General features: G+C 43.5%; 1 protein-coding gene across 1 annotated transcript; it reads left to right on the top strand.

Annotated features, from left to right (window-relative positions):
- Nucleotides 1-2,532: 2,532 nt before the first annotated feature.
- Nucleotides 2,533-20,485, top strand: PCYOX1 (prenylcysteine oxidase 1). Its single transcript, XM_032410764.1, has 6 exons — nucleotides 2,533-2,704; nucleotides 3,978-4,184; nucleotides 5,409-5,583; nucleotides 17,756-17,967; nucleotides 18,284-18,436; nucleotides 19,079-20,485. The coding sequence occupies exons 1-6, from the start codon at nucleotides 2,593-2,595 to the stop codon at nucleotides 19,735-19,737; spliced, it is 1,518 nt and encodes a 505-aa protein (XP_032266655.1). The 5' UTR covers nucleotides 2,533-2,592; the 3' UTR covers nucleotides 19,738-20,485.
- Nucleotides 20,486-20,904: the final 419 nt, after the last annotated feature.

Raw genomic sequence — 20,904 nt, 5'->3', positions numbered from 1 at the left:
ACTTCAATTTGTACAGATGTGACCTGGCATTTTGAAGGGAGAATGTAGGTATAGGGAGGGGGATGAGCAGGGGCCCAGTAGAGTCCAGGAAGGAAAAGATTACAAAACTTGAGAGAAAGGGTGGTAACTAGTGCTTCTCAGTTAGGCTCCTACCCTCCCACAGAGGCTATGAGACAGGGACTCTATCATGATGTGTTGGCTGGAACAAACAGTAGTCTTGGCAGCCTTGAGTTTTCTCAGACAGGCACTTTAAAGGTAGCTAGGGTCATCCCAAGGACAGAGCTTTGAGCTGTTAGAAATTGTTAGTGTTTTGTTCAAGTCTTAATAGGCTAAGACTAAGGCCTGCCTAGTGGAGTAGATTGCTCAGAGGAGGCTGGCTGGAGTTTGGTCAAGTACAGAACCTTAGTAAAGTGTTTAGTCTCCTAGAGGGGAGTCTGCTTTTTCGAGCAGCACTCTTTTGTATGAATGTTTGCTATATTACCTTATTATTACTCTCCATATATATGGTAACATTTTCCCCTCTATGACCTTTTTAAAAACCTTTTGGTTTTTAAAGTGGCAGTGTTACTTTGAAAGGGCAAGAGTGCGGAATGAGAAAGCCTCTGACCCACCTTCCACTTTGCAAGTCCTTTACACTGTCTCTTCACTGAGTGTTCTTTTCTTTTTTTATTTTCTTTTTATTTATTTATTAAAGATTTTATTTATTTATTCATGAGAGACAGAGAGAGAGAGGCAGAGGGAGAAGCAGGCTCCCAAGGAGCAGGGAGCCCGATGTGGGACTCGATCCCAGGACCCTGGGACCATGACCTGAGCCGAAGGCAGACGCTTAACCATCTGAGCCACCCAGGTGCCCACTGAGTGTTCTTTCAGTAAACTCTTTCCCAAGGTTTCAGCAGCAGCAGTGAAAGCTTCCAAAGATGACACATGTGTCAAGGTCACTAACATGGTCCATTCTAATCAACCAACAAACATTTATTGAGGGCCTAGTAGGCTTAATGCATGGGTAATTGTGTTGTGAGGATAATGTAGTTTGGAAAAAGGAAAGTAAAAGACACAGAGAGTTTAGTTTTTTCTTTGTAATTTCTAGATATAGTGAAAAATGGGGCTTACTCTTCATCTTTTTATGTTCTTAACTAGGAGTGTTTATTCCTTGTATGATTTGCATCTTGTTTCATTAACACCACCTTCACTCCCCCTTTCTTTCTCTGCTTAACTGGCCTCCTTGCTGTTCTTCAAACATGCCAGGTATTTTCCTTACCTAGAAAACTCTTTCCCCAGATATTTGCTTGACCCACTCCCTCACTTCCTGCAAGCTTTTGCTTAGATGCTATCCTGTTCAATGAGGCCTACCCCAACCACCTTATTTAAAACTGTAACCCATTCCTCATTCTTCTTACTCCACTCTGTATAATACATCATTTACTTATTTGTTCTAATTACCATATCTCCTTCCACTAGAATATCAGCTCAATTAAAATAAATATTTAAAAAAATCTGTTTTGTTCACTGATTTTTCTCAAGCACCTAGAACATTGCTTGCCACTTAGTAGGAACTCAATAAATATTTGTCCAATGAATGAATGCTTTTTTTTTTAATGTTTTATTTATTTATTCATGAGAGTCAGAGAGAGAGAGAGAGAGAGAGAGGCAGAGGCAGAGAAAGAAGCAGGCTCCCCGCCTAGCAGAGAGCCCAATGCAGGACTCGATCCCAGGACACTGGGATCCTGACCTGAGCCGAAGGCAGACGCTTAACCATCTGAGCCACCCAGGCGCCCTGAATGAATGCTTTTTGCACTGGGTTTTATACTCCCTTTTTCCAAGTTCAATATTTCTTTTTATCCAACTTCTGTTCCTTCCATCCACACTGTTCTTCATGTTCACATACTGGTTTTTTGTTTTGTTTTCTTTTGGCGGGGCGGGGGAAGAGTGGAGGTGGGGTATTTTACTTACAAAATGGGATCTTATAATACCCATCACTCAGCCACTAGTTTTTCTCACCTAACAATACCAGGATAGGTCCTACATTCTTTTTAATGCTTGCATAATGCTCTACTGTGTGATACGGGCACATTACTTTTATTCATATCTACCATTACTTTCCACCTTGGACCACCCATCCCTGGTCGCCCTCATTTTCCCTTTCAGCGATCACTGTTTACCCATTCATCTTATGCCCAACAGTCCCCGGAACATAGTGGTCACTCAGTAAGCATTTGTTGCTCCATGGGTCTGACAGCGATTTGCTTTGTGCATTCTCTGACAGGCAGAGACTGAAAAGACAGAAGAGTCACTAGTGAAGAAGTGAATGCTCCACCTGAATAGAAGGGGAGTAAGGTGGCGAGCTGGGGTGAGCCTCCGCCTCTGGTGCCCCTGGTGCCTCTGGTGTGTCCCAGAAGTAGGGTGCGTTTCGAAGGGGCGGGACATGCTTGGGAACCGAGCGGACCATGCTTGGAAGCTCCTGAAGGGACACCCCGCTCCTTGGGCGGGGCTCGGAGGGGCGAGGCCGGTCGGGGGCGGGGCGTGCGAAGCGCGCAGACTCATAGCAGCCGCGGACTATAGGGCGCTCCTGTGGACGGCCGCGCTCCGGGAGCCATGGGGCTCGTGGCTGGGGAGCTCGTCTCGTCGCTTCTGGGGCTGTGGCTGCTGCTGTGCAGCTGGGGGTGCCCCGGGAGCGCCGAGCTGCGGGCCCCGCCAGATAAGATCGGTAGGTGACGGGGGCGGGGGACGGCACGGAAAGGGTGCGGGAGCGCGCCCCGCGCCGGGCGGCCGCTACGCAGTGCACCAGGCCCCGCGGCCGCGACGTCCACCAGGCCGCGCGCGCCGAATCCTCCGCGCAGGTCAAAGTCTTCTCAGTTCGTGACTCAGGGTCGCTGTCGGTGCCCCAGGGACCGTGTCTTCCTGGGACCTTGTCGATGTGCCCATTAGGGGAATGGGCGGTGGAGGGAGTATTGGGGCGGGCGGCCGCCAAGCGCCCCTTGTGCCCCTGTCTTGGAGGTCTGGGGGTCTGCGGAGGCCGAGGACCCTCTCGCCTCCTTCCCTTGCTGCACCTTTAGGAGGCCAGTCTTCTGGTTCTGGAGCGACCGGCCGCCTCGCTCTGCGGATGACAGGCGCACGCGGTCACAGCACGCAGAGCAGTGCAAACAAGCTGACCCGTCTGCTTCCCTTGATAGGCTGGACTGGAACCCCATTACCCCCTTCCACTTTGCTGAGGTCGGCCTGGTGCCAGAGGCCCTAGCTTGCACAATTTCTCTACCTAGGACTACTACACAGCCGAAATAATCCACTCTCAAGTTTCAGTCTTGGTTTTTGTCGCGTTTGGTTTGCTTTCTTATTCCCCTTAAAGCTTTGTTTTGTGGGGGCATTAACCCATCTATTTTTTTTTTTTTTTTTAAGATTTTATTTATTTGCGAGAGAGAGAATGAGAGACAGAAAGCATAAGACCGAGGAGGGTCAGAGGGAGAAGCAGACTCCCTGCTGAGCAGGGAGCCCGATGTGGGACTCGATCCCGGGACTTCAGGATCGTGACCTGAGCCGAAGGCAATTACTTAACCAACTGAGCCACCCAGGCGCCCCTAACCCATTTATATTAATGAGACAGAACAAATCTTGGCAAAAATGGTGGCCACTTTATTTAAAATGCGTGCTGGAAAGGCCCACCTCCTCTGTTCCCATGCTTTGGGCACGAAGAAGGTTGTGCAGAACCAGTGGTGTCTCAACAAAGAACTATGAGAACCTTTGGGGATCTGCCCCCCCCAATCCAATGTCAATTTGTACATTAATGTACTACCACTTTTGTCCGAGGGCCGTGTCTGTCCAGATTCAGAGAGTTCTATCTTCAGCAACTGTCACTTGCCTCTGGGTCCCCAGCTTCCCTAAATTGGTGATAATAGTCTTGACTAACATCTGTTATTCAAAAACAAAACCCACATAGCTGGGTAAGAAGGAAAGAAACTGTTCCTTTTTTTTTCCATCCATAGCAATTATTGGAGCTGGAATTGGTGGCACTTCAGCAGCCTATTATCTGCGGCAGAAATTTGGGAAAGATGTGAAGATTGACCTGTTTGAAAGAGGAGAGGTGGGAGGCCGCCTGGCCACAATGACTGTCCGAGGGCAAGAATATGAGGCAGGAGGTTCTGTCATCCATCCTTTAAATCTGCACATGAAGCGTTTTGTCAAGGACCTGGGTATGTAATTTGTTCTTAGAGCTAAGCAGATTTCTGTGTGACCATCCATGGATATGTTTATCAGATAGGGAACTGAAACTTTTCCGCCTTGTTGTCTTTTACAGAGAAGTTGGTAAAACGGTTTTCCTCACTTTGCTGCTAGCAATTAGTGCAAGCTTAGTTAGGAGCCACTTTCCCGTAATGGGACACTAGTTATCTGTATCTTCAGTTATCTGGAATTACAGCCATTGGGGGGGCGGGTGGGGATGGTTGCTGTTCTTAGTTCTTAAACCTCTGGGTTCATGTTAAAGAATCAAAGAATGGTTTGAATTAGCAGAAACCTTGTGTACTCATTTACAGCTGGGAAAATGAGGCCCAGAGGCTTTCAGTGTCTAGCATAAAGTCACTCACACAGGTATGGGTCCAGACATGTGCCTAGAACCTGGGACATCTGACTGCTTCCCTGCCAGCAGAGGAGCTGGACAGGTTGGGGGAAGTCTGGCAGGCCTCCGCAGGCCCTTTGCTCAGAGAATATTGTGTAATTTTTGCCGCCTTATGTCATTTTTGCTATCTGAAATAGCCAGTTATGCAAAATAGGATTCATACAGGAATGGGGATGTCTCCTTTCCCTTTGCTGCTTTCCACATCTCCTGTGGATGCTTCCTGAGCTGCTTTCCTCTATGAGGGCAAATATATGCCAGGAGCAGTTAATGCTGCAAATATTCATGTCTGATGTTTTTTTTTTTTTTTTAATTTTTTAAAAAGATTTTATTTATTTGAGAGAGAGGATGAGCAGGAGGAAGGGCAAAGGGAGAAGCAGACGCCCTGCTAAGCGGGGAGCCCGATGCAGGGCTTGATTCCGGGACCCCAGGATCATGACCTGAGCTGAAGGCAGATGCTTAACTGACTGAGCCACCCAGGCGCCCAACATTTCTGTTTTTAAATTGAATTCAGTTTGTGTTCTGACATTTTCCTTTGACTTTTTAGTCTTTTTCAACTAAAAATAGCCAGTCTGATTTTGATATATGTGCATGACCATCTGACCCTTCCTTTAGAGATCTGCTTTAGGACAGTGTAGTGAATGAATAGTGTATTACACACTGTTCTAAAGATAGAGCTCCTTTAATATGTTTTCTGAGAACTGGGGGAAGCCCAGAATTCACGCACTTCAGAGTGTCCCCCTAGCTTCAGATGATCTTCTTTCATAGAAACCCTGAGTTTAGCTAACCCTTTCTGTTTTTGCAGGTCTCTTTACTATTCAGAGCTCTGGTGGCCTAATGGGGGTGTATAACGGAGAGACTCTGGTGTTTGAGGAGAGCAGCTGGTTTATAATTAACATGATTAAACTAATTTGGCACTATGGATTTCAGTCCCTCCGAATGCACATGTGGGTAGAGGACATATTGGACAAGTTTATGAGGTAATTTTTTCCCCTTCCATTTACCCTAAGACCTTTTAGTTAGATGATCTTCAGGAATTTTATTTCTTGAAACAGTTCTCTACCTAACTGTAAGGCCTGTTTGTCAGATTGTTAGGTAAATGGTTTGCATAAAATATGCAGACCGTTTATCCACTTGAATATTGAAAGAGTAATTTTTGCTTTTGAAAATGTATTTTGCGGGCGCCTGGGTGGCTCAGTCGTTAAGCGTCTGCCTTCAGCTCGGGTCATGATGCCAGGGTCCTGGGATTGAGCCCCACATCAGGCTCCCTGCTCGGCAAGAAGCCTGCTTTTCCCTCTCCCATTCCCCCTGCTCGTGTTCCTGCTCTCGCTATCTCTCTCTCTGTCAAATAAATAAGTAAAAAAAAAAAAAAAAAGAAAGAAAATGTATTTTGCAAATGCTTAGTGTTTTTTTTTTTTAAATATTTTTAATATTTTATTTATTGTCCCAGGACCCTGGGATCATGACCCGAGCTGAAGGCAGACGCTTAATGACTGAGCCACCCAGGCGCCCCTAGTTTTGCCACACACACTTAAGTGCTCTACAAATGTTAACTCCTTGAATTCTTATGACAGCTCTCTAAGGTACTGTTATTAGCTTCTTACAGATGTGGAAGGTGGAGGCATAGAGGTTTCAAGTGTGCAAGAACACCAACCTAGTAAGTGGTGGAGCTGGAGTTCCCACCCAAGTATTCTGGCTCCAGAGTTCTCACTCTCTCGCTTTTTAAGATTTTATTTATTTATTTGAGATAGCAAAGGAAAGAGAGTGAGCAGAGGGAGAGGAAGAAGCAGATTCCCTGCTGAGCAGGGAGCCTGACGAGGGGCTCTCTCCCAGGATTCTGGGATCATGACCTGAGCCGAAGGCAGACGCTTAACTGACTGAGCCACCTGGGCGCCCCCAGAGTTCTCACTCTTAATCTCTGCACTGTGCTGGTGTTGTATAGGTGAATGAGGTAATGTGTATAAAAGCTTATAGGGGCGCCTGGGTGGCTCAGTCGTTGAGCGTCTGCCTTCGGCTCACATCATGGTCCCAGGGTTCTGGGATCGAGCCCCGGATCGGTCTCTCTGCTTGGCGGGAAGCCTGCTTCTCCCTCTCCCACTCCCCCTGCTTGTGTTCCCTCTCTCGCTGTGCCTCTCTCTGTCAAATAAATAAATAAAACCTTTAAAAAAAAAAAAAAAGCTTGTAGAAAGGATCACAAAACTTAAATGAGACATGATGTTTCATTTAATTTAATGAATTGTGACATGATGTTTCAGTGAGCCAGTAGCCTGAGGCAGAGTATTGGTTCTGTGCCCCAAGAATTTAAATTGAGATACTGAATCCCAGCACTCTTCCAGGTAGTGAGAATATAACAGGTGCCACTTTTTCTTCTTTTTTCTGTATTTTCAAATATTTCTATGTGTTTTGCTTTGGTAATTAGGAAAAATGATATAAAATAACCAGTCTAACCTTGAAATATGCAGTCAGCCTATTTTTTTTTTTTTTAAGGCCGTTGGCATGTGCTAATTTTTTTTTTTTTTTTTTAAAGATTTTATTTATTCGACAGAGAGACAGCGAGAGAGGGAACACAAGCAGGGGGAGTGGGAGAGGGAGAAGCAGGCTTCCCGCAGAGCAGGAAGCCTGATGTGGGGCTCGATCCCAGGACCCTGGGACCATGACCCGAGCTGAAGGCAGACGCTTAATGACTGAGCCACCCAGGTGCCCCGGCATGTGCTAATTTTTATGCTGGTTTACAATTTTAGATGCTGGAGAAATTTAACTTGTAAGTGCTAATGATATTTCATTACTATGAGTTTCAGTGTAGTAAAATAATTGTTAATAAGGTAAAATTACATGTCATATATGACCCAGTATTGACAAGGACAGATATAAGGATTGAGTAGGATAAATATACTCTAGTTTTTGTAACTTATGGTAGTTTGGGATTTCTTTCTTTTTTTTTAAAGATTTTATTTATTTGACAGAGAGAGCAAGAGAGGGAACACAAGCAGAGGGAACGGGAGAGGGAGAAGCAGGCCTCCTGCAGAGCAGGGAGCCCGATGCGGGGCTCGATCCCAGGACCCTGGGATCATGACCTGAGCCGAAGGCAGACGCTTAATGACTGAGCCACCCAGGCGCCCCACTTTTTTTTTTTTTTTTTAAAGATTTTATTTATCTGACAGAGAGAGAGTGCATGAGTGAGCACAAGCAAGGGGAGCAGCAGAGGGAGAGGGAGAAGCAGACTCCCCCCTGAGCAAGGAGCCCGATGTGGGGCTTGATCCCAGGACCCTGGAATCATGACCTGAGCCCAAGGCAGATACTTAACTGACGGAGCCACCCAGGTACCCCTGGGATTTCTCTTTCTAGACATCGTTGTTAGGTCAATTCCTCAAACACTTTTCCAGTGGGCACATTAAGGTCAGCTACAGTGCAGATTGTTTTAAAGTAGTCATTCATTTATTCATTTACCAAATATTGACTGCCTATTATGTGCCAGGCACTATTCTGGGTCCGGAGGATGTAGAATAGAACATGTCCCTGTCCTCAAAGAATATACATTGTAGTAGAGAGACAAGCAGTAAACCATGACTAAGAAAATATATAGAATTTGTGTAGAGATAGCCAGTTTGTAAAGAAGGAAGGTAGCATGTTGCTGCATGCTCAACAGGAAAATCAAGTTCAGATGGCATCAGATACAGCTTCTATGTAAATTTTCTTACCCGTGGCTTACTTGACATGTAGAGAACTGCCCTGTGAGAAATTAAGAAATCACTTTTAAAGTGAATTCTGGATATTATAGAACTGTGAAATAGGGGCGCCTGGGTGGCTCAGTTGTTAAGCGTCTGCCTTCGGCTCAGGTCGTAATCCCAGGGTCCTGGGATTGAGCCTCGCATCAGGCTCCCTGCTTGGCGGGAAGCCTGCTTCTCCCTCTCCCACTCCCCCGCTTGTGTTCCCTCTCTCGCTATATATCTCTCTGTCAAATAAATAAATAAAATCTTAAAAAAAATTTTTTATTAAAAAAAAGAACTGTGAAATAAATGCAGTGATGGGATAGATTATACTTTTTTTTTTTTGATTAAGTAAACTCTATGCCCGATGTGGGGCTTGAACTCGTGACCTCAGAGATTTAAGAGTCGCACGCTGTATGGATTGAGCCAGTTGTCAGGTGCCCCAGGATAATACTATTTTTGATTTTAAAGTTTATTACCCTGAGATCAAGAGTCGCGTGCTTTTCTGACTGAGTCAGCCAGGCATCCGTATTTTTGATTGTAGAAAACAGTTCCCCTACTTTATGGAATTACACTGCCTACCTCTGGTCTTTGATATTTGATTATACAGCACTGATCCTTATGTTGTTCAAAGGGCCATGCACCCTACATTTCTGTTTCTTTCAATAAATCAGGAACAGAAAAATTTTATTTTGGTAATTTTATCATATCCTATGAGAAGGCTGGCGAGAAGGCTGGTATTGAGCCAGCATGTGCCAGTTGTTGAAGTAGTTAAATACTGCTGGACTAGTGACATAGCTGTGTTCCTGCTCCTCCCTGTCTGCCTCCTCTCCAAACCCCTTCCCCCCGCCACCAGCAGGGAATCTTGACTCAGTTCTAGTGCTGTCATCAGTCTACTTCCTGTTGAATGCTGTACCAGTTATTAAATAAATGACCCTTGAATAATTTGGGGGGGTTGGGGTGCCAATCCCTTGCATAGTTGAAAATGTGTGTGTAACTTTTGACTTCCCCAAAACCTAACTGCTAATAGCCTGCTGTTGACAGGAAGACTTACTAAGAACATAAACAGTCAATGAATACATATTTTATATGCTGTGTCTAATGCTTACAATAAAGGAAGCTGGAGAAAAGAATGTTAAGAAAATCATAAGGAGGGGTGCCCGGGTGGCTCAGATGGTTGAGTGTCTGCCGTCGGCTCAGGTCATGATCTCCAGGTCCTAGGATCGAGCCCCGTGTCGGGCTCCCTGCTCAGCGAGGAGTATGCTTCTCCCTCTCCCTCTCTCAAATGAATAAATAAAAATCTTAAAAAAAAAAATCAAGGAAGAGAAAATATATTTATGGTACTCCCACTGTATATATCTGGAAAAAAAAATAACAACAAAAAACAAAACCCATGTATAAATGTACTTGCACAGTTCAAACCTGTGTTTTTCAAGGGTCAACTGTATTTGTAATATCACCCCATGCTGGAGATACTCTGGGATATTGCAAAAATCAGAATTGGGAACAACAGAGGTTGCCAAAGAGTAATCTGGAACAACAGATTCCCCCGCATTTCAGTGAAGCAGTAGTTCTCAACCCTGGCTGCACATTGGAATCAATCTTTTTTTTTTTTTTAAAGATTTTATTTATTTATTTGACAGATGCAGCGAGAGGGAACACAAGCAGAGGGAGTGAGAGAGGGAGAAGCAGGCCACCCGCTAAGCAGGGAGCCTGATGCAGGGCTCAACCCCAGGACCCTGAGATCATGACCTGAGCCAAAGGCAGACACGTAACTGAGGTGCCCATGGGCATTGGTATTTTTTTTTTTTAAAGATTTTATTTATTTATTTGACAGAGACAGAGACAGCGAGAGCGGGGAACACAAGCAGGGGGAGTGGGAGAGGGAGAAGCAGGCTTCCCACTGAGCAGGGAGCCTGATGTGGGGCTCAATCCCAGGACCCCGGGATCATGACCTGAGCTGAAGGCAGCCGCTTAACGACTGAGCCACCCAGGCGCCCGGGCATTGGTATTTTTAAAAGTACCTCAAGTGAATCTTACCTATAGTCAAAGTTGCAAATATTAGGTTAAAATGTGCAATTGGATAATATTCTTGAGTTTTTTCTTTCTTTGAATAGTATAGAAACCTAAAGCCCTTGCTCAAATTTTTTTCTCCCTATTTTCAATGTATATGACAAATCCATTTGGGTCCCCTTCTGGAAAAACTTTTGGGGGATTTGCTGACCAGCTTTGGAGAAGTACATTGTCATTTTTGTGCTTCCCTTTCAGAGTGCACAGTGTGAGCGAAGGCCCATGTGACAGTAGTAAACCATGACATTTGAAAGAGGGTGATAGGCAACACCCCACACCCGTGCGAGTATGCATTCATTTTCTTGTTGGTGGAGCTGCTTGGGGTGGAAATCCTGTAGCCCCTGCTGTCCATACTTTCCAGGTTAATTTCCAGTTCTGAGCATTTATTTATGCATTTCTTCTAGTTGGATGCTATTCCTTACTCCAGAGTCCAATCTCTTTTCTCAGCCCTTTCAGCAAAGCCTTCCCCTAAATCTCTAGTTGCCATTCATTTCTTTTCAAACATCCCATAAGTGTTATATGGAGCACAGCACCCACACACTTGTGTTGTTCTATGGTATGTACAATAATTAGAATACAGTAGATACTCAGATGTTTGTTGAATTGAATCCTCTGGTTCAGTGATGGCTTTCTGTTGAGATATCTTGGTTTCTGGGCTAGGTTAAAGCTCATTCTTGTCTCTAGCACTTAGTGTGTTTCTGAGGAAATATTAGATCCTTAACATTTCTTAATCTGAGACTGATAGGATTCACAGTGAAAGGCTTTATAAACACCCTTTCTTCCTTCCAGTTACTCCTAACAAATATACTGAGTCATATTTTACTCTTTTCTCTTCCTCTTTTCCCAAATCCAGTCTATCTTTAATCCTATCAGTTTTCAAAATGTATCCAGAATTTCACCACTTCTCACCACCATGGCTTCTACCACTTTGATGCAAGCCACTATTATCTCGTCTGTATTGTTGGAATAGCTCCCTGTGGTAGGCTGAATCAAATGCCTCTCTCCCCATGCAAGATGTCTACACCCTAATCCCTGGAACCTGTGAATGTGTTACCTTACATGATAAAAGGGGCTTTGCAGATATGATTAAGTTAGGGATCTTGAAATGGGAAGATTATTCCCAATTATTTAGGTGGGCCCAGTGTAATCACAAGAGTCCTTATAAGAGGGAGGCAGGAGGATCAGAGTGAGTAGTAGGAAATGTGATGATGGAAGTAAGAGGTTGGAATGATGTCAGAAAGGTGCCATGAGCCAAGGAATGCAGGTGACTTACAGAAACTGAAAAAAGCAAGAAAATGGACTCTTCCCTCAGAGCTTCCAGAAGGAACCAACCTGGCTGTCACCTTGACTCTCTAGACCAGTGAAATTGACTTTTGGATTTCTAACCTGCAGAACCATAAGATAATAAATTTGTCTTGTTTAAGCCACTTAGTTTGTGGTAATTTGTTATAGTAGCAACTGGAAACTAATATACCTCCTAACTCACCTCCCTGCTTTTGCCCTTGTGCTACCACTATCTGTTTTCAGCATAGCAGCCAAAGAGGTATTTTTAAAAATCTAGGAGTCATCATATTACTTCTCTGCTCAGAAACTTTAGTGGCAAAAATAGAGCTACCCTATGACCCAGCAATTGCACTACTAGTATTTATCTAAAGGATACAAGGGGCCCCTGGGTGGCTCAGTCGTTAAGTGTCTGCCTTCGGCTCAGGTCATGGTCCCAGGGTCCTGGGATCGAGCCCCACATTAGGCTTCCTGCTCGGCGGGAAGCCTGCTTCTCCCTCTCCCACTCCCCCTGCTTGTGTTCCCTCTCTCGCTGTGTCTCTCTCTGTCAAATAAATAAATAAAATCTTAAAAAAAAAAAAAGGATACAAAAGTCCTGATTCGAAGGGGCACATGCACCCAGTTATAGCAGCACTATCAACAATAGCCAAATTATGGAAAGAGCCCAAATGTCCATCAACAGATGAATGGACAAAGATGTGGATACACACACACACACACACACAATGAAATATTGCCATTTGCAACAATGTGGATGGAACCAGAGTGTATTATGCTAAGTGAAATAGAGAAAAGACAAATATCATGATTCCACTGATGTGTAATTTAAGAAACAAAACAGATAAACATGGGGGAAAGGAAAGAAAAATAAAATAACATAAAAACAGAGAGGGAGGCAAACCATAAGAGACTCTATAGTTAAGAGAACAAACTGAGGGATGCGTGGGTGGCTCAGTCGGTTAAGTGTCTGCCTTTGGCTCAGGTCATGAGGGGATTGAGTACCACATCAGGCTTCTTGCTCAGCAGGGAGCCTGCTTCTCCCTCTGCCTGCTGTACCCCCTGCTTGTGCTCTCTTTCTGACAAATAAATAAAAGGTTAAAAAAACAAAAGGACAGACTGAGGGTTGCTGGAGGGGGGTGGGTTGGGGGATGGGCTAAATGGGGGTGGGTATTAAGGAGGGCTTGTTGGGATGAGCACTGGGTGTTATATGTAAGTGATGAATCACTAAATTCTACTCCTGAAACCCATACTATATATATATATATATATATATATTTTAAAGGTTTTATTTATTTATTTGACAGAGACACAGCGAGAGAGGGAACACAAGCAGGGGGAGTGGGAGAGGGAGAAGCAGGCTTCCCGCCGAGCAGGGAACCCGATGCGGGGCTCAATCCCAGGACCCTGGGATCATGACCTGAGCCTAAGGCAGATGCTTAACGACTGAGCCACCCAGGCGCCCCTATACTATATGTTAACTACCTTGAATTTAAATTAAAAATACAAACTTTCAGTGGCTATTTCATGCAGACTAACAGCCAAAATCTGTACAATGGCTTGAAAGACCTGACATAGGTAATCTTATCTCCTAATTTTTTATTTCCTGTTTATTATGGGCAGAATTATGCCCTACCCCCTTCATAGGTTGAAGCCCTAGCCCCCTGTACCTCAGAATGACTATATTTGGAGATAGGGCTTTTAAAACTTTTTTTTTTTTTTTTTAAGATTTTATTTATTTATTTGACAGAGAGAGTGAGAGAGCACAAGCAGGGGGAGCATGAGGAGAGGGAGAAGTAGGATCCCTGCTGAGCAGGGAGCTCGATGCAGGACTCAATCCCAGGAACCCGACTCAGGGCTTGATCTCAGGACTCTGAGATTGTGACCTGAGCCGAAATCAAGAGTTGGCTGGTTAACTGAGCCACCCAGGTGCCCCAATTTCTTTCCTTTTTTTTTTTTAATTTTAAAGTAATCTCCACACCCAGTGTGCAGCTTGAACTCACAACCTCGAGAGTCACATGCTGTACCTGCTGAGCCAGCCAGGCGCCTCTGGGTCATAGTTTTTCTGATTGTTTCATGATTTTTGTTGAAAACGGGACATTTAAAGTAACATTATATGCCAACTCTGGAAATCAGATTTCCCAGCTACCTCAGAAACTGTTGTTGTTAGTTTGGTCACTTTCTGGGACTAATTCTGTGAAGTCTGTATTCTTTGTCATGCATAGTCACTTAATTGTGTGTTGGGGGGTAAGTTTTCAGTGCTCTGGCAGGTGGTCTACTTTAGCCTTTACTTCCTGCTTGCTCAAAGCCTCAAGGTCAGGGGCACCTGGGTGGCTCAGTTGGTTAAGCATCTGTCTTCAGCTCAGGTCATGATCCCAGGGTTCTGGGATTGAGTCCTGCATAGGGCTCCCTGCTCGGCGGGGAGCCTGCTTCTCCTTCTCCCTCTGTCTGCTGCTCCCCCTGCTTGTGCTTGCTCTTTGTCAAATAAATAAAATCTTAAAAAAAAAAGGCCTCAAGGTCAACCAGAGGTGACATTAGTGCCTTCTAAGGTCTTTCCTAGGCACGTGATAACCTTGTACATAGTCATGGCCTTCTGGGTCACCAAGAATGTGTGTTTTTAATTCCCTAGGTTTTTTTTCTTTCTTCTTTTTTTTTTTAAAGTCTTTTGATCAGCCTCTTGTTAGCCCCACTTGTTATCACAACCTCGGGTAGCTGTGATTTTAAATTGCCCCTGATTTTTTTTTTGACAGATGCCCCCAGGATGGGCTGTTTGTACAGATCAAGCTCTGAATCAGGTCAAGTTGAGACAAGCCCCAAGGATAGAGTTTTTCAGTGAGCTGTCAGATAGGCCAAATAGTGGCACTTCCCTGGGGATAGGGATTTGGAGGAGCTCCAAACCTGTCCTATCCTCTTGTGGCTGCCAGGTTGTAGGTTTCACAGGTATTATAGTTGCAAGACTGCTGGTTTTGAAGGCTACCTTGCTGGTCTGAGGGGAATGGGAATAGGGCAAGTTAACATGCCACAGGGCTCACTGTTCCTACTGAGATTGAGCCATTTCTCTTGAAAAAGTACTCCTGGGACTTTGGCAAGTCTGGTTTATTTCCCGAGTTTTGAAAAAGTTGATGTTGATTTTTGCCAGTGTTCTCGTTGTTTTTTTTTCTTTAAGATTTTATTTATTTATTTGACAGAGAGAGGCACAGCGAGAGAGGGAACACAAGCAGGGGGAGTGGGAGAGGGAGAAGCAGGCTTCTCGCCGAGCAGGGAGGTCCTGTGGGGCTAGATCCCAGGACCCTGAGATCATGACCCGAACTGAAGGCAGACGCTTAACGACTGAGCCACCCAGGCGCCCCCTCATTGCTTTTATGTAGATTTTCTGAGGTCCTTACTCCACCCTTCCAGAAGTGTTTCATCTCTCAACCCCCCAACCCCCACCCAATACTTTTTTTTTTTTAAAGATTTTATTTATTTATTTGAGGGAGAGAATGAGATAGAGAGCATGAGAGGGGGGAGGGTCAGAGGGAGAAGCAGACTCCCTGTCGAGCAGGGAGCCGGATGCGGGACTCGATCCCGGGACTCCAGGATCATGACCTGAGCTGAAGGCAGTCGCTCAACCAACTGAGCCACCCAGGCGCCCCCACCCAATACTTTTTTTTCTGACTATGCCTCTTCCTGCTCTCCTGGATCTGTTTAAACTGCACTGGCCTCGTTGTTCTTTGAACACACCAGGCATGCTTCTGTCATGAGGCTTTTGCACCACTCTTTTATCAAAATATTTTCTCCCCTGGATGCTGCAATTCTCACCTCCCTCAGGTCTTTGCTCAGATGTTACCTTCTTAGGCTTTCCTTGACCACTCTACTTATTTTGGGGGACCATCTTATTTAGAGTTGCAACTCTACCAACTCTAAGCCTTCTCAGTCTTCCTTTTTGATTTGCTTTCTCCTTAACATTTATCATCCTCTAAACTGTTATATAATTTATTCACATTAATTTTTTTACTACCTGTTTCCCCAAGTAGAACACAGGATCCATTAGACATTTTTTCTCTGTTGTGTTGACCTCTGCATCTTTAGCACCTAGAATACCTGGCTCAAAGTTAATGCTTCATAAATATTTATTGAATGAGTAAATGTTAAGGGTTATACAAATGTAGTTTAAAAAGAAGAGGCTGTAAAGCAGCCCGATTAGCAGAAATTACACATCTAACTTCTTAGTAAATATGTATTCTAATGCAAATAGTATTGTAAAACAGTTACATGTTCAATGATTACATGGTCTCTGTTGTCTCACATCTAGGAGGCCTTTACTGGAGGCTTGATGGAGTGGGGTTGGGTCCCAGGCAGGAGGCGGCAGGGAGTAATTTCTTTATGATATTATATGTGTTATTTAATTGGCTACTGTTTTGTCTTGCTGACCGTTAGCCAAAGGTCATTGTTCATTTTTTGAGATAGCCTATTTTCTAAAGAACTCCGTGTTTTCATCCTCTACTTTTTCCAACTTCCTAGGGACTAGAAACCAATTGATAAGGTTGGAAGGAGTTATTTTAGTTTTTGTTTGGGCACGGATATCAGTTTCTTCCACAAAAATGTATTCAGTGTTTTATATACTACACTGTTAGACAGTAGGTAATATTGAAATGGATGGGACATTGTCTCCTCAAAAAATTTACAATTTGAGAGAAGAAAGTTGATGTAAGATAGAGATCTTTCTTTGGTACTTATTTCTTCCTTTGTTTCATATACTTATCTGTGTATGTGCCTTATTATCTGTCCCCAACTGTAGGCTCCTTGAGGGAAAGGAATCATCTTTCTCATTTTTGTATCACAACTTGAAAAATTACATCTTGAATTACTATGTGGACGTCTATGAAGTTCAAGAAAATGTTAGGTGGTATTTTCTAAAAATTAAGTAATAGTTGAGCAAGACTTTGCAGAGGAGGTGGGGTTAAGCCCAAAGTGTATTCTAGTTGGAGAAGAGCTAGTGCAGCGTTGGGGAGAAACATGCAGAGCATATTTAGAGATCAGTGAATGGGTCAGGTGTGTTCAAGTGGAGGATGTAAGTGTGAGTTTGTGTGTGTGTGTGTGTGTGGTTGAGGGCAGAGGGGGCAGCTTGTGCTTGAACCTTCTGCTTGTCATGTGACTTTTAGACAAGTCCTTTTACTTGTGTCTCTATCTGCAGTTAGAGCAAAAGAGTTAGACTTGATGAGTTTGGCTCTAAAATTCACTCCTTTTTTTAAGGTCAGGAGTTTATTTAGTAAGCAGGGTTGTTTTTTGATAAGTCAATAATGACTGAAGATGGGGGCGCCTGGGTGGCTCAGTCATTAAGCGTCTGCCTTCGGCTTAGGTCATGATCCCAGGGTCCTGGGATCGAGCCCTGCATTGGGCTCCCTGCTCTGCGGGAAGCCTGCTTCTCCTTCTCCCACTCCCCCTGCTTGTGTTCCTGCTCTCTGTCAAATAAATAAATATTAAAAAAATAATGACTAAAGATGTATTTTAGGACTTCTGGGAGATTCATAAATGTTTCAAAGAAAAGAAACTGGAATCAGGTAGATCAGTTACTCATCTTAGTAGTTTTAATATAAATCCTGAGTTAAGATCAGGGAAATGAGAATGAAGTAACAAGAGAGATGTTGTGAAGACTGGTAAGGTTTTCTTCTTGGGTGGGAGAAGCAAAAGAAGTGAAAATATTTAAGTTTGAAATTAAATGAACTGAGGGTGACATGTACAACGTTAGGAGTGAACTAACATCCCAATCTACATTTTGGTTGGGATAGGGAGTGGGTGGAGAGGATCAAGCCTGGTGGAAAGATTAGACATGTCTAACTGCTGCTGGAAGATAAAAAGGTGAATGAGAACAAGACGTAGGACATACCCACTTCTTTAAAGGTGCTCCCAGTGACCATATTAATGCAGAAGAGTATACAGAGGACAGCGTACTACCTGAGGAGGTAGGGGTGGGGATAAGAGCTTCTGGGATACCTGGGGAAGATGGTGACTGAGGTGCATCTTACGTGACAGAAAATCATTAGAAGGAAATATGCTAATTCCCTTCCCCTTATCTTGTTTGGTGTTTAATGGCCACTTCTCTTCTTTTCAAAAGGATCTACCGTTACCAGTCTCACGACTACGCCTTCAGCAGTGTAGAAAAGTTACTACATTCTCTAGGAGGGGACGAATTCCTTGGAATGCTTAACCGAACACTACTTGAAACCTTGCAGAAGGCAGGCTTCTCTGAGAAATTCCTCAGTGAAATTGTTGCACCTGTCATGAGGGTCAATTATGGCCAAAGCATGAACATCAATGGCTTCGTGGGTAAGCCAGGGCTTGGAAGTTATAGACATTAGTTCACAGAGGGGCTTACCTGATGCTATGGTGGCTCCAAACCTTAGGCCATGAGTTGGAGAAGACTTACCTTTCTCTGAAACCTCAGACATGGTTGGCAAAATTGTGTATAAGTAGATCTGTGCATTTTTAGTGGGGAGAGAGTCCTTAGCTTTCACTGTGATTTTTGCCCCCAGGGGCTTTTTGGCAATGTCTTGGAGCAAAACTCACCTAAATTGGGAAGAGAGTGGGTAAAGGGCCTTTTACAGAGTCAAAATTAAAACACATTTTTTCCTACCACTGACAGGGGCAGTATCATTGTCCTCTGCTGATTCTGGCCTTTGGGCAGTAGAAGGTGGCAATAAACTTGTTTGCTCAGGGCTCCTTCAGGCATCCAAAAGCAACCTTGTATCTGGCTCAGTAATGTACATAGAGGAGAAAACAAGGACCAAGCATACAGGTGAGCCTGAAATTCTATTGTTCCTAATTTACCCTCTAGAAAATAATTGCTCAGGGAGAAAAACCACTCTTCTGTTATAATTCCAAATGATGGAATTATAAATTGTGTATGTTGCACCACATGGAAATATTCCCAGATGTGCTCAAGTACAGTGGCACATCTCCTTGGATTTAAAAATAATCTCATTCTTAAAAGTATAATTCCATATTTTGTACTTATTGATAAAGTATCATTTCTATTCCAGTAGAAAACTGCCTCAGTTTGGCACAGTTATATTAAACGGTAAAACTTTTTAATTCCTTAGAATTATCTTTTAACTATTTTATTTTATTTTTTTTTTTAAGATTTATTTATTTATTTATTTGACAGAGAGAGACACAGTGAGAGAGGGAACACAAGCAGGGGGAGTGGGAGAGGGAGAAGCAGGCTTCCCGCGGAGCAGGGAGCCTGATGCGGGGCTCGATCCCAGGACCCTGGGATCATGACCTGAGCCGAAGGCAGATGCTCAACGCACTGAGCCACCCAGGCGCCCCTCTTTTAACTATTTTATACTTTATAAACTGCTATGGTAATAAAATTATTTTTGGAAGGTATATAGTAGAGTATGCTAGAAACACTAAAATGTATGCTTCTTTCTTCTAGGAAATCCCACAAAGATGTATGAAGTGATTTACCAAATTGGATCTGAGACCCGTTCAGGCTTCTATGACATCGTCTTGGTGGCCACTCCATTGAATCGAAAAATGTCCAATATAACTTTCCTCAACTTTGATCCTCCAATTGAGGAATTCCATCAGTACTACCAACATATAGTGACAACTTTAGTTAAGGGGCAGTTGAATTCAACTCTTTTTAGCTCTAGAGCCTTAGACAAATTCGATCTCAGTACAATCTTAACTACTGATAATTCAAATTTGTTCATTAACAGCATTGGGATTGTGTCCTCTGTAACAGAAAGTGATAACCCTCAACCATTAACAGATAGGGGATATGTTTGGAAGATCTTTTCCCAAGAAATTCTCACTAAAGAACAAATATTAAAGCTCTTTTTGTCCTATGATTATGCTGTGAAGCAGCCATGGCTTGCCTATCCTCATTATAAGCCTCCAGAGAAATGCCCCTCCATCATACTCCACGATAGACTTTACTACCTCAATGGTATAGAGTGTGCAGCAAGTGCCATGGAGATGAGTGCCATTGCTGCCCACAATGCTGCTCTTCTTGCTTATCACCGCTGGAATGGGCACACAGACATGATTGACCAAGAGGACTTATATGAGAAGCTTAAAACTGAACTATGAAATAACTTTTTTCCCCCTTCTGGTTCCAAATGAAATATCACTGGCAAAGAACACAATCTGAGCAGAGATGATTTTGAATCAGATATTTTGCCGTAAATTAGTATTGTTTAACAAAAGTAATCCCAGTGAATTATGAGAAAATACAAGTTTCTAATTAAGTGTGACAGTGTTAACTACTGCATTTATGCCATCTCCAAAATTTAACTCCTTTTAAATATCCATCGACAGTATAGAATCACGTGGAGTTTGTTAAACATGTGGGTTCTCTAGCTCCTCTGGAGATTCTGATTCACTAGGTCTAGGGGATGGGGGAGGCCTTGGATTTTGAACAAAACTTTAGAGCATTTTAAGCTGAGCACTTGAAGAGTTTAAAGACAAATTTTAGTGGGGGACTAGTTCACTTGTGCTTCACAGCTGGAAGTGACCTTCAGTCAGATAGTTATAACTACTATGGGAACTGGTATCATAATGTCTGGCTTTATTAATTTATATCCTTTTTCAAAGTAGATGTGCCCATGCCAGAAGCCTTGACTTTCTGAATGTTCTTTTGACTGCTTCTGTCTTGATTTTATTAGGGGTGGAATTCAGAAGCCTTAGTAGTTTAACTTTGTCACACAAAAATCTCAAGCAAAATGAAAGCAAATACAGGCTATTGATTTAAGAAATTGGCATTCTAGGGGCACCTGGGTGGCTCAGTTGTTAAGCATCTGCCTTTGGCTCAGGTCATGATCTCAGGGTCCTGGGATCGAGCCCCACATCAGGCTCCTGCTCAGCAGGAAGCCTGCTTCTCCCTCTCCCACTCCCCCTGCTTGTGTTCCCTCTCTCACTGTCTCTCTCTGTATTAAATAAATAAAATCTTTAAAAAAAAAAAAAAAAAAGAAATTGGCATTCTATTATCAAATCCTCACCTATGGAGCTCTAAAAAATATTGCTAGACCCCCATGCAACCAGAGATTCTGATTTAGTTGATTGAGGATAGGATCTCAGCATTGTAGCTAAAAAGTTCCTAAGGTGCAACCTGGGTTGAGAATCACTGATGTGGGGGTTTAAGATGTCTCCAAAGGATTTTCAGTGCCTTAAAAGTCCCAGAAAACCTAATGCATTATCAAAGCAGATTCATTTTTTGAAGAATGATTTCTCTCAACAAGAACTCTAGTAGTAATCTTG

The sequence above is a fragment of the Phoca vitulina genome, unplaced genomic scaffold (genome assembly GCF_004348235.1).
Source record: "Phoca vitulina isolate PV1807 unplaced genomic scaffold, GSC_HSeal_1.0 scaffold12, whole genome shotgun sequence".
Lineage (NCBI taxonomy): Eukaryota > Metazoa > Chordata > Mammalia > Carnivora > Phocidae > Phoca > Phoca vitulina.
Note: the sequence above shows the minus strand (reverse complement) of the source record. Positions and strands in the feature narration are given on the sequence as shown.

What these genes read in the sequence shown, in the direction of transcription:
- PCYOX1 (XM_032410764.1), top strand. Translation starts at nt 2,593, where the DNA reads ATGGGGCTCGTGGCTGGGGAGCTCGTCTCGTCGCTTCTGGGGCTGTGG. An exon ending in ATATTGGACAAGTTTATGAG is followed by an intron (nt 5,584 to 17,755) that starts GTAATTTTTTCC and finishes TCTTTTCAAAAG; the next exon opens with GATCTACCGTTACCAGTCTC. An exon ending in GAACATCAATGGCTTCGTGG is followed by an intron (nt 17,968 to 18,283) that starts GTAAGCCAGGGC and finishes TACCACTGACAG; the next exon opens with GGGCAGTATCATTGTCCTCT.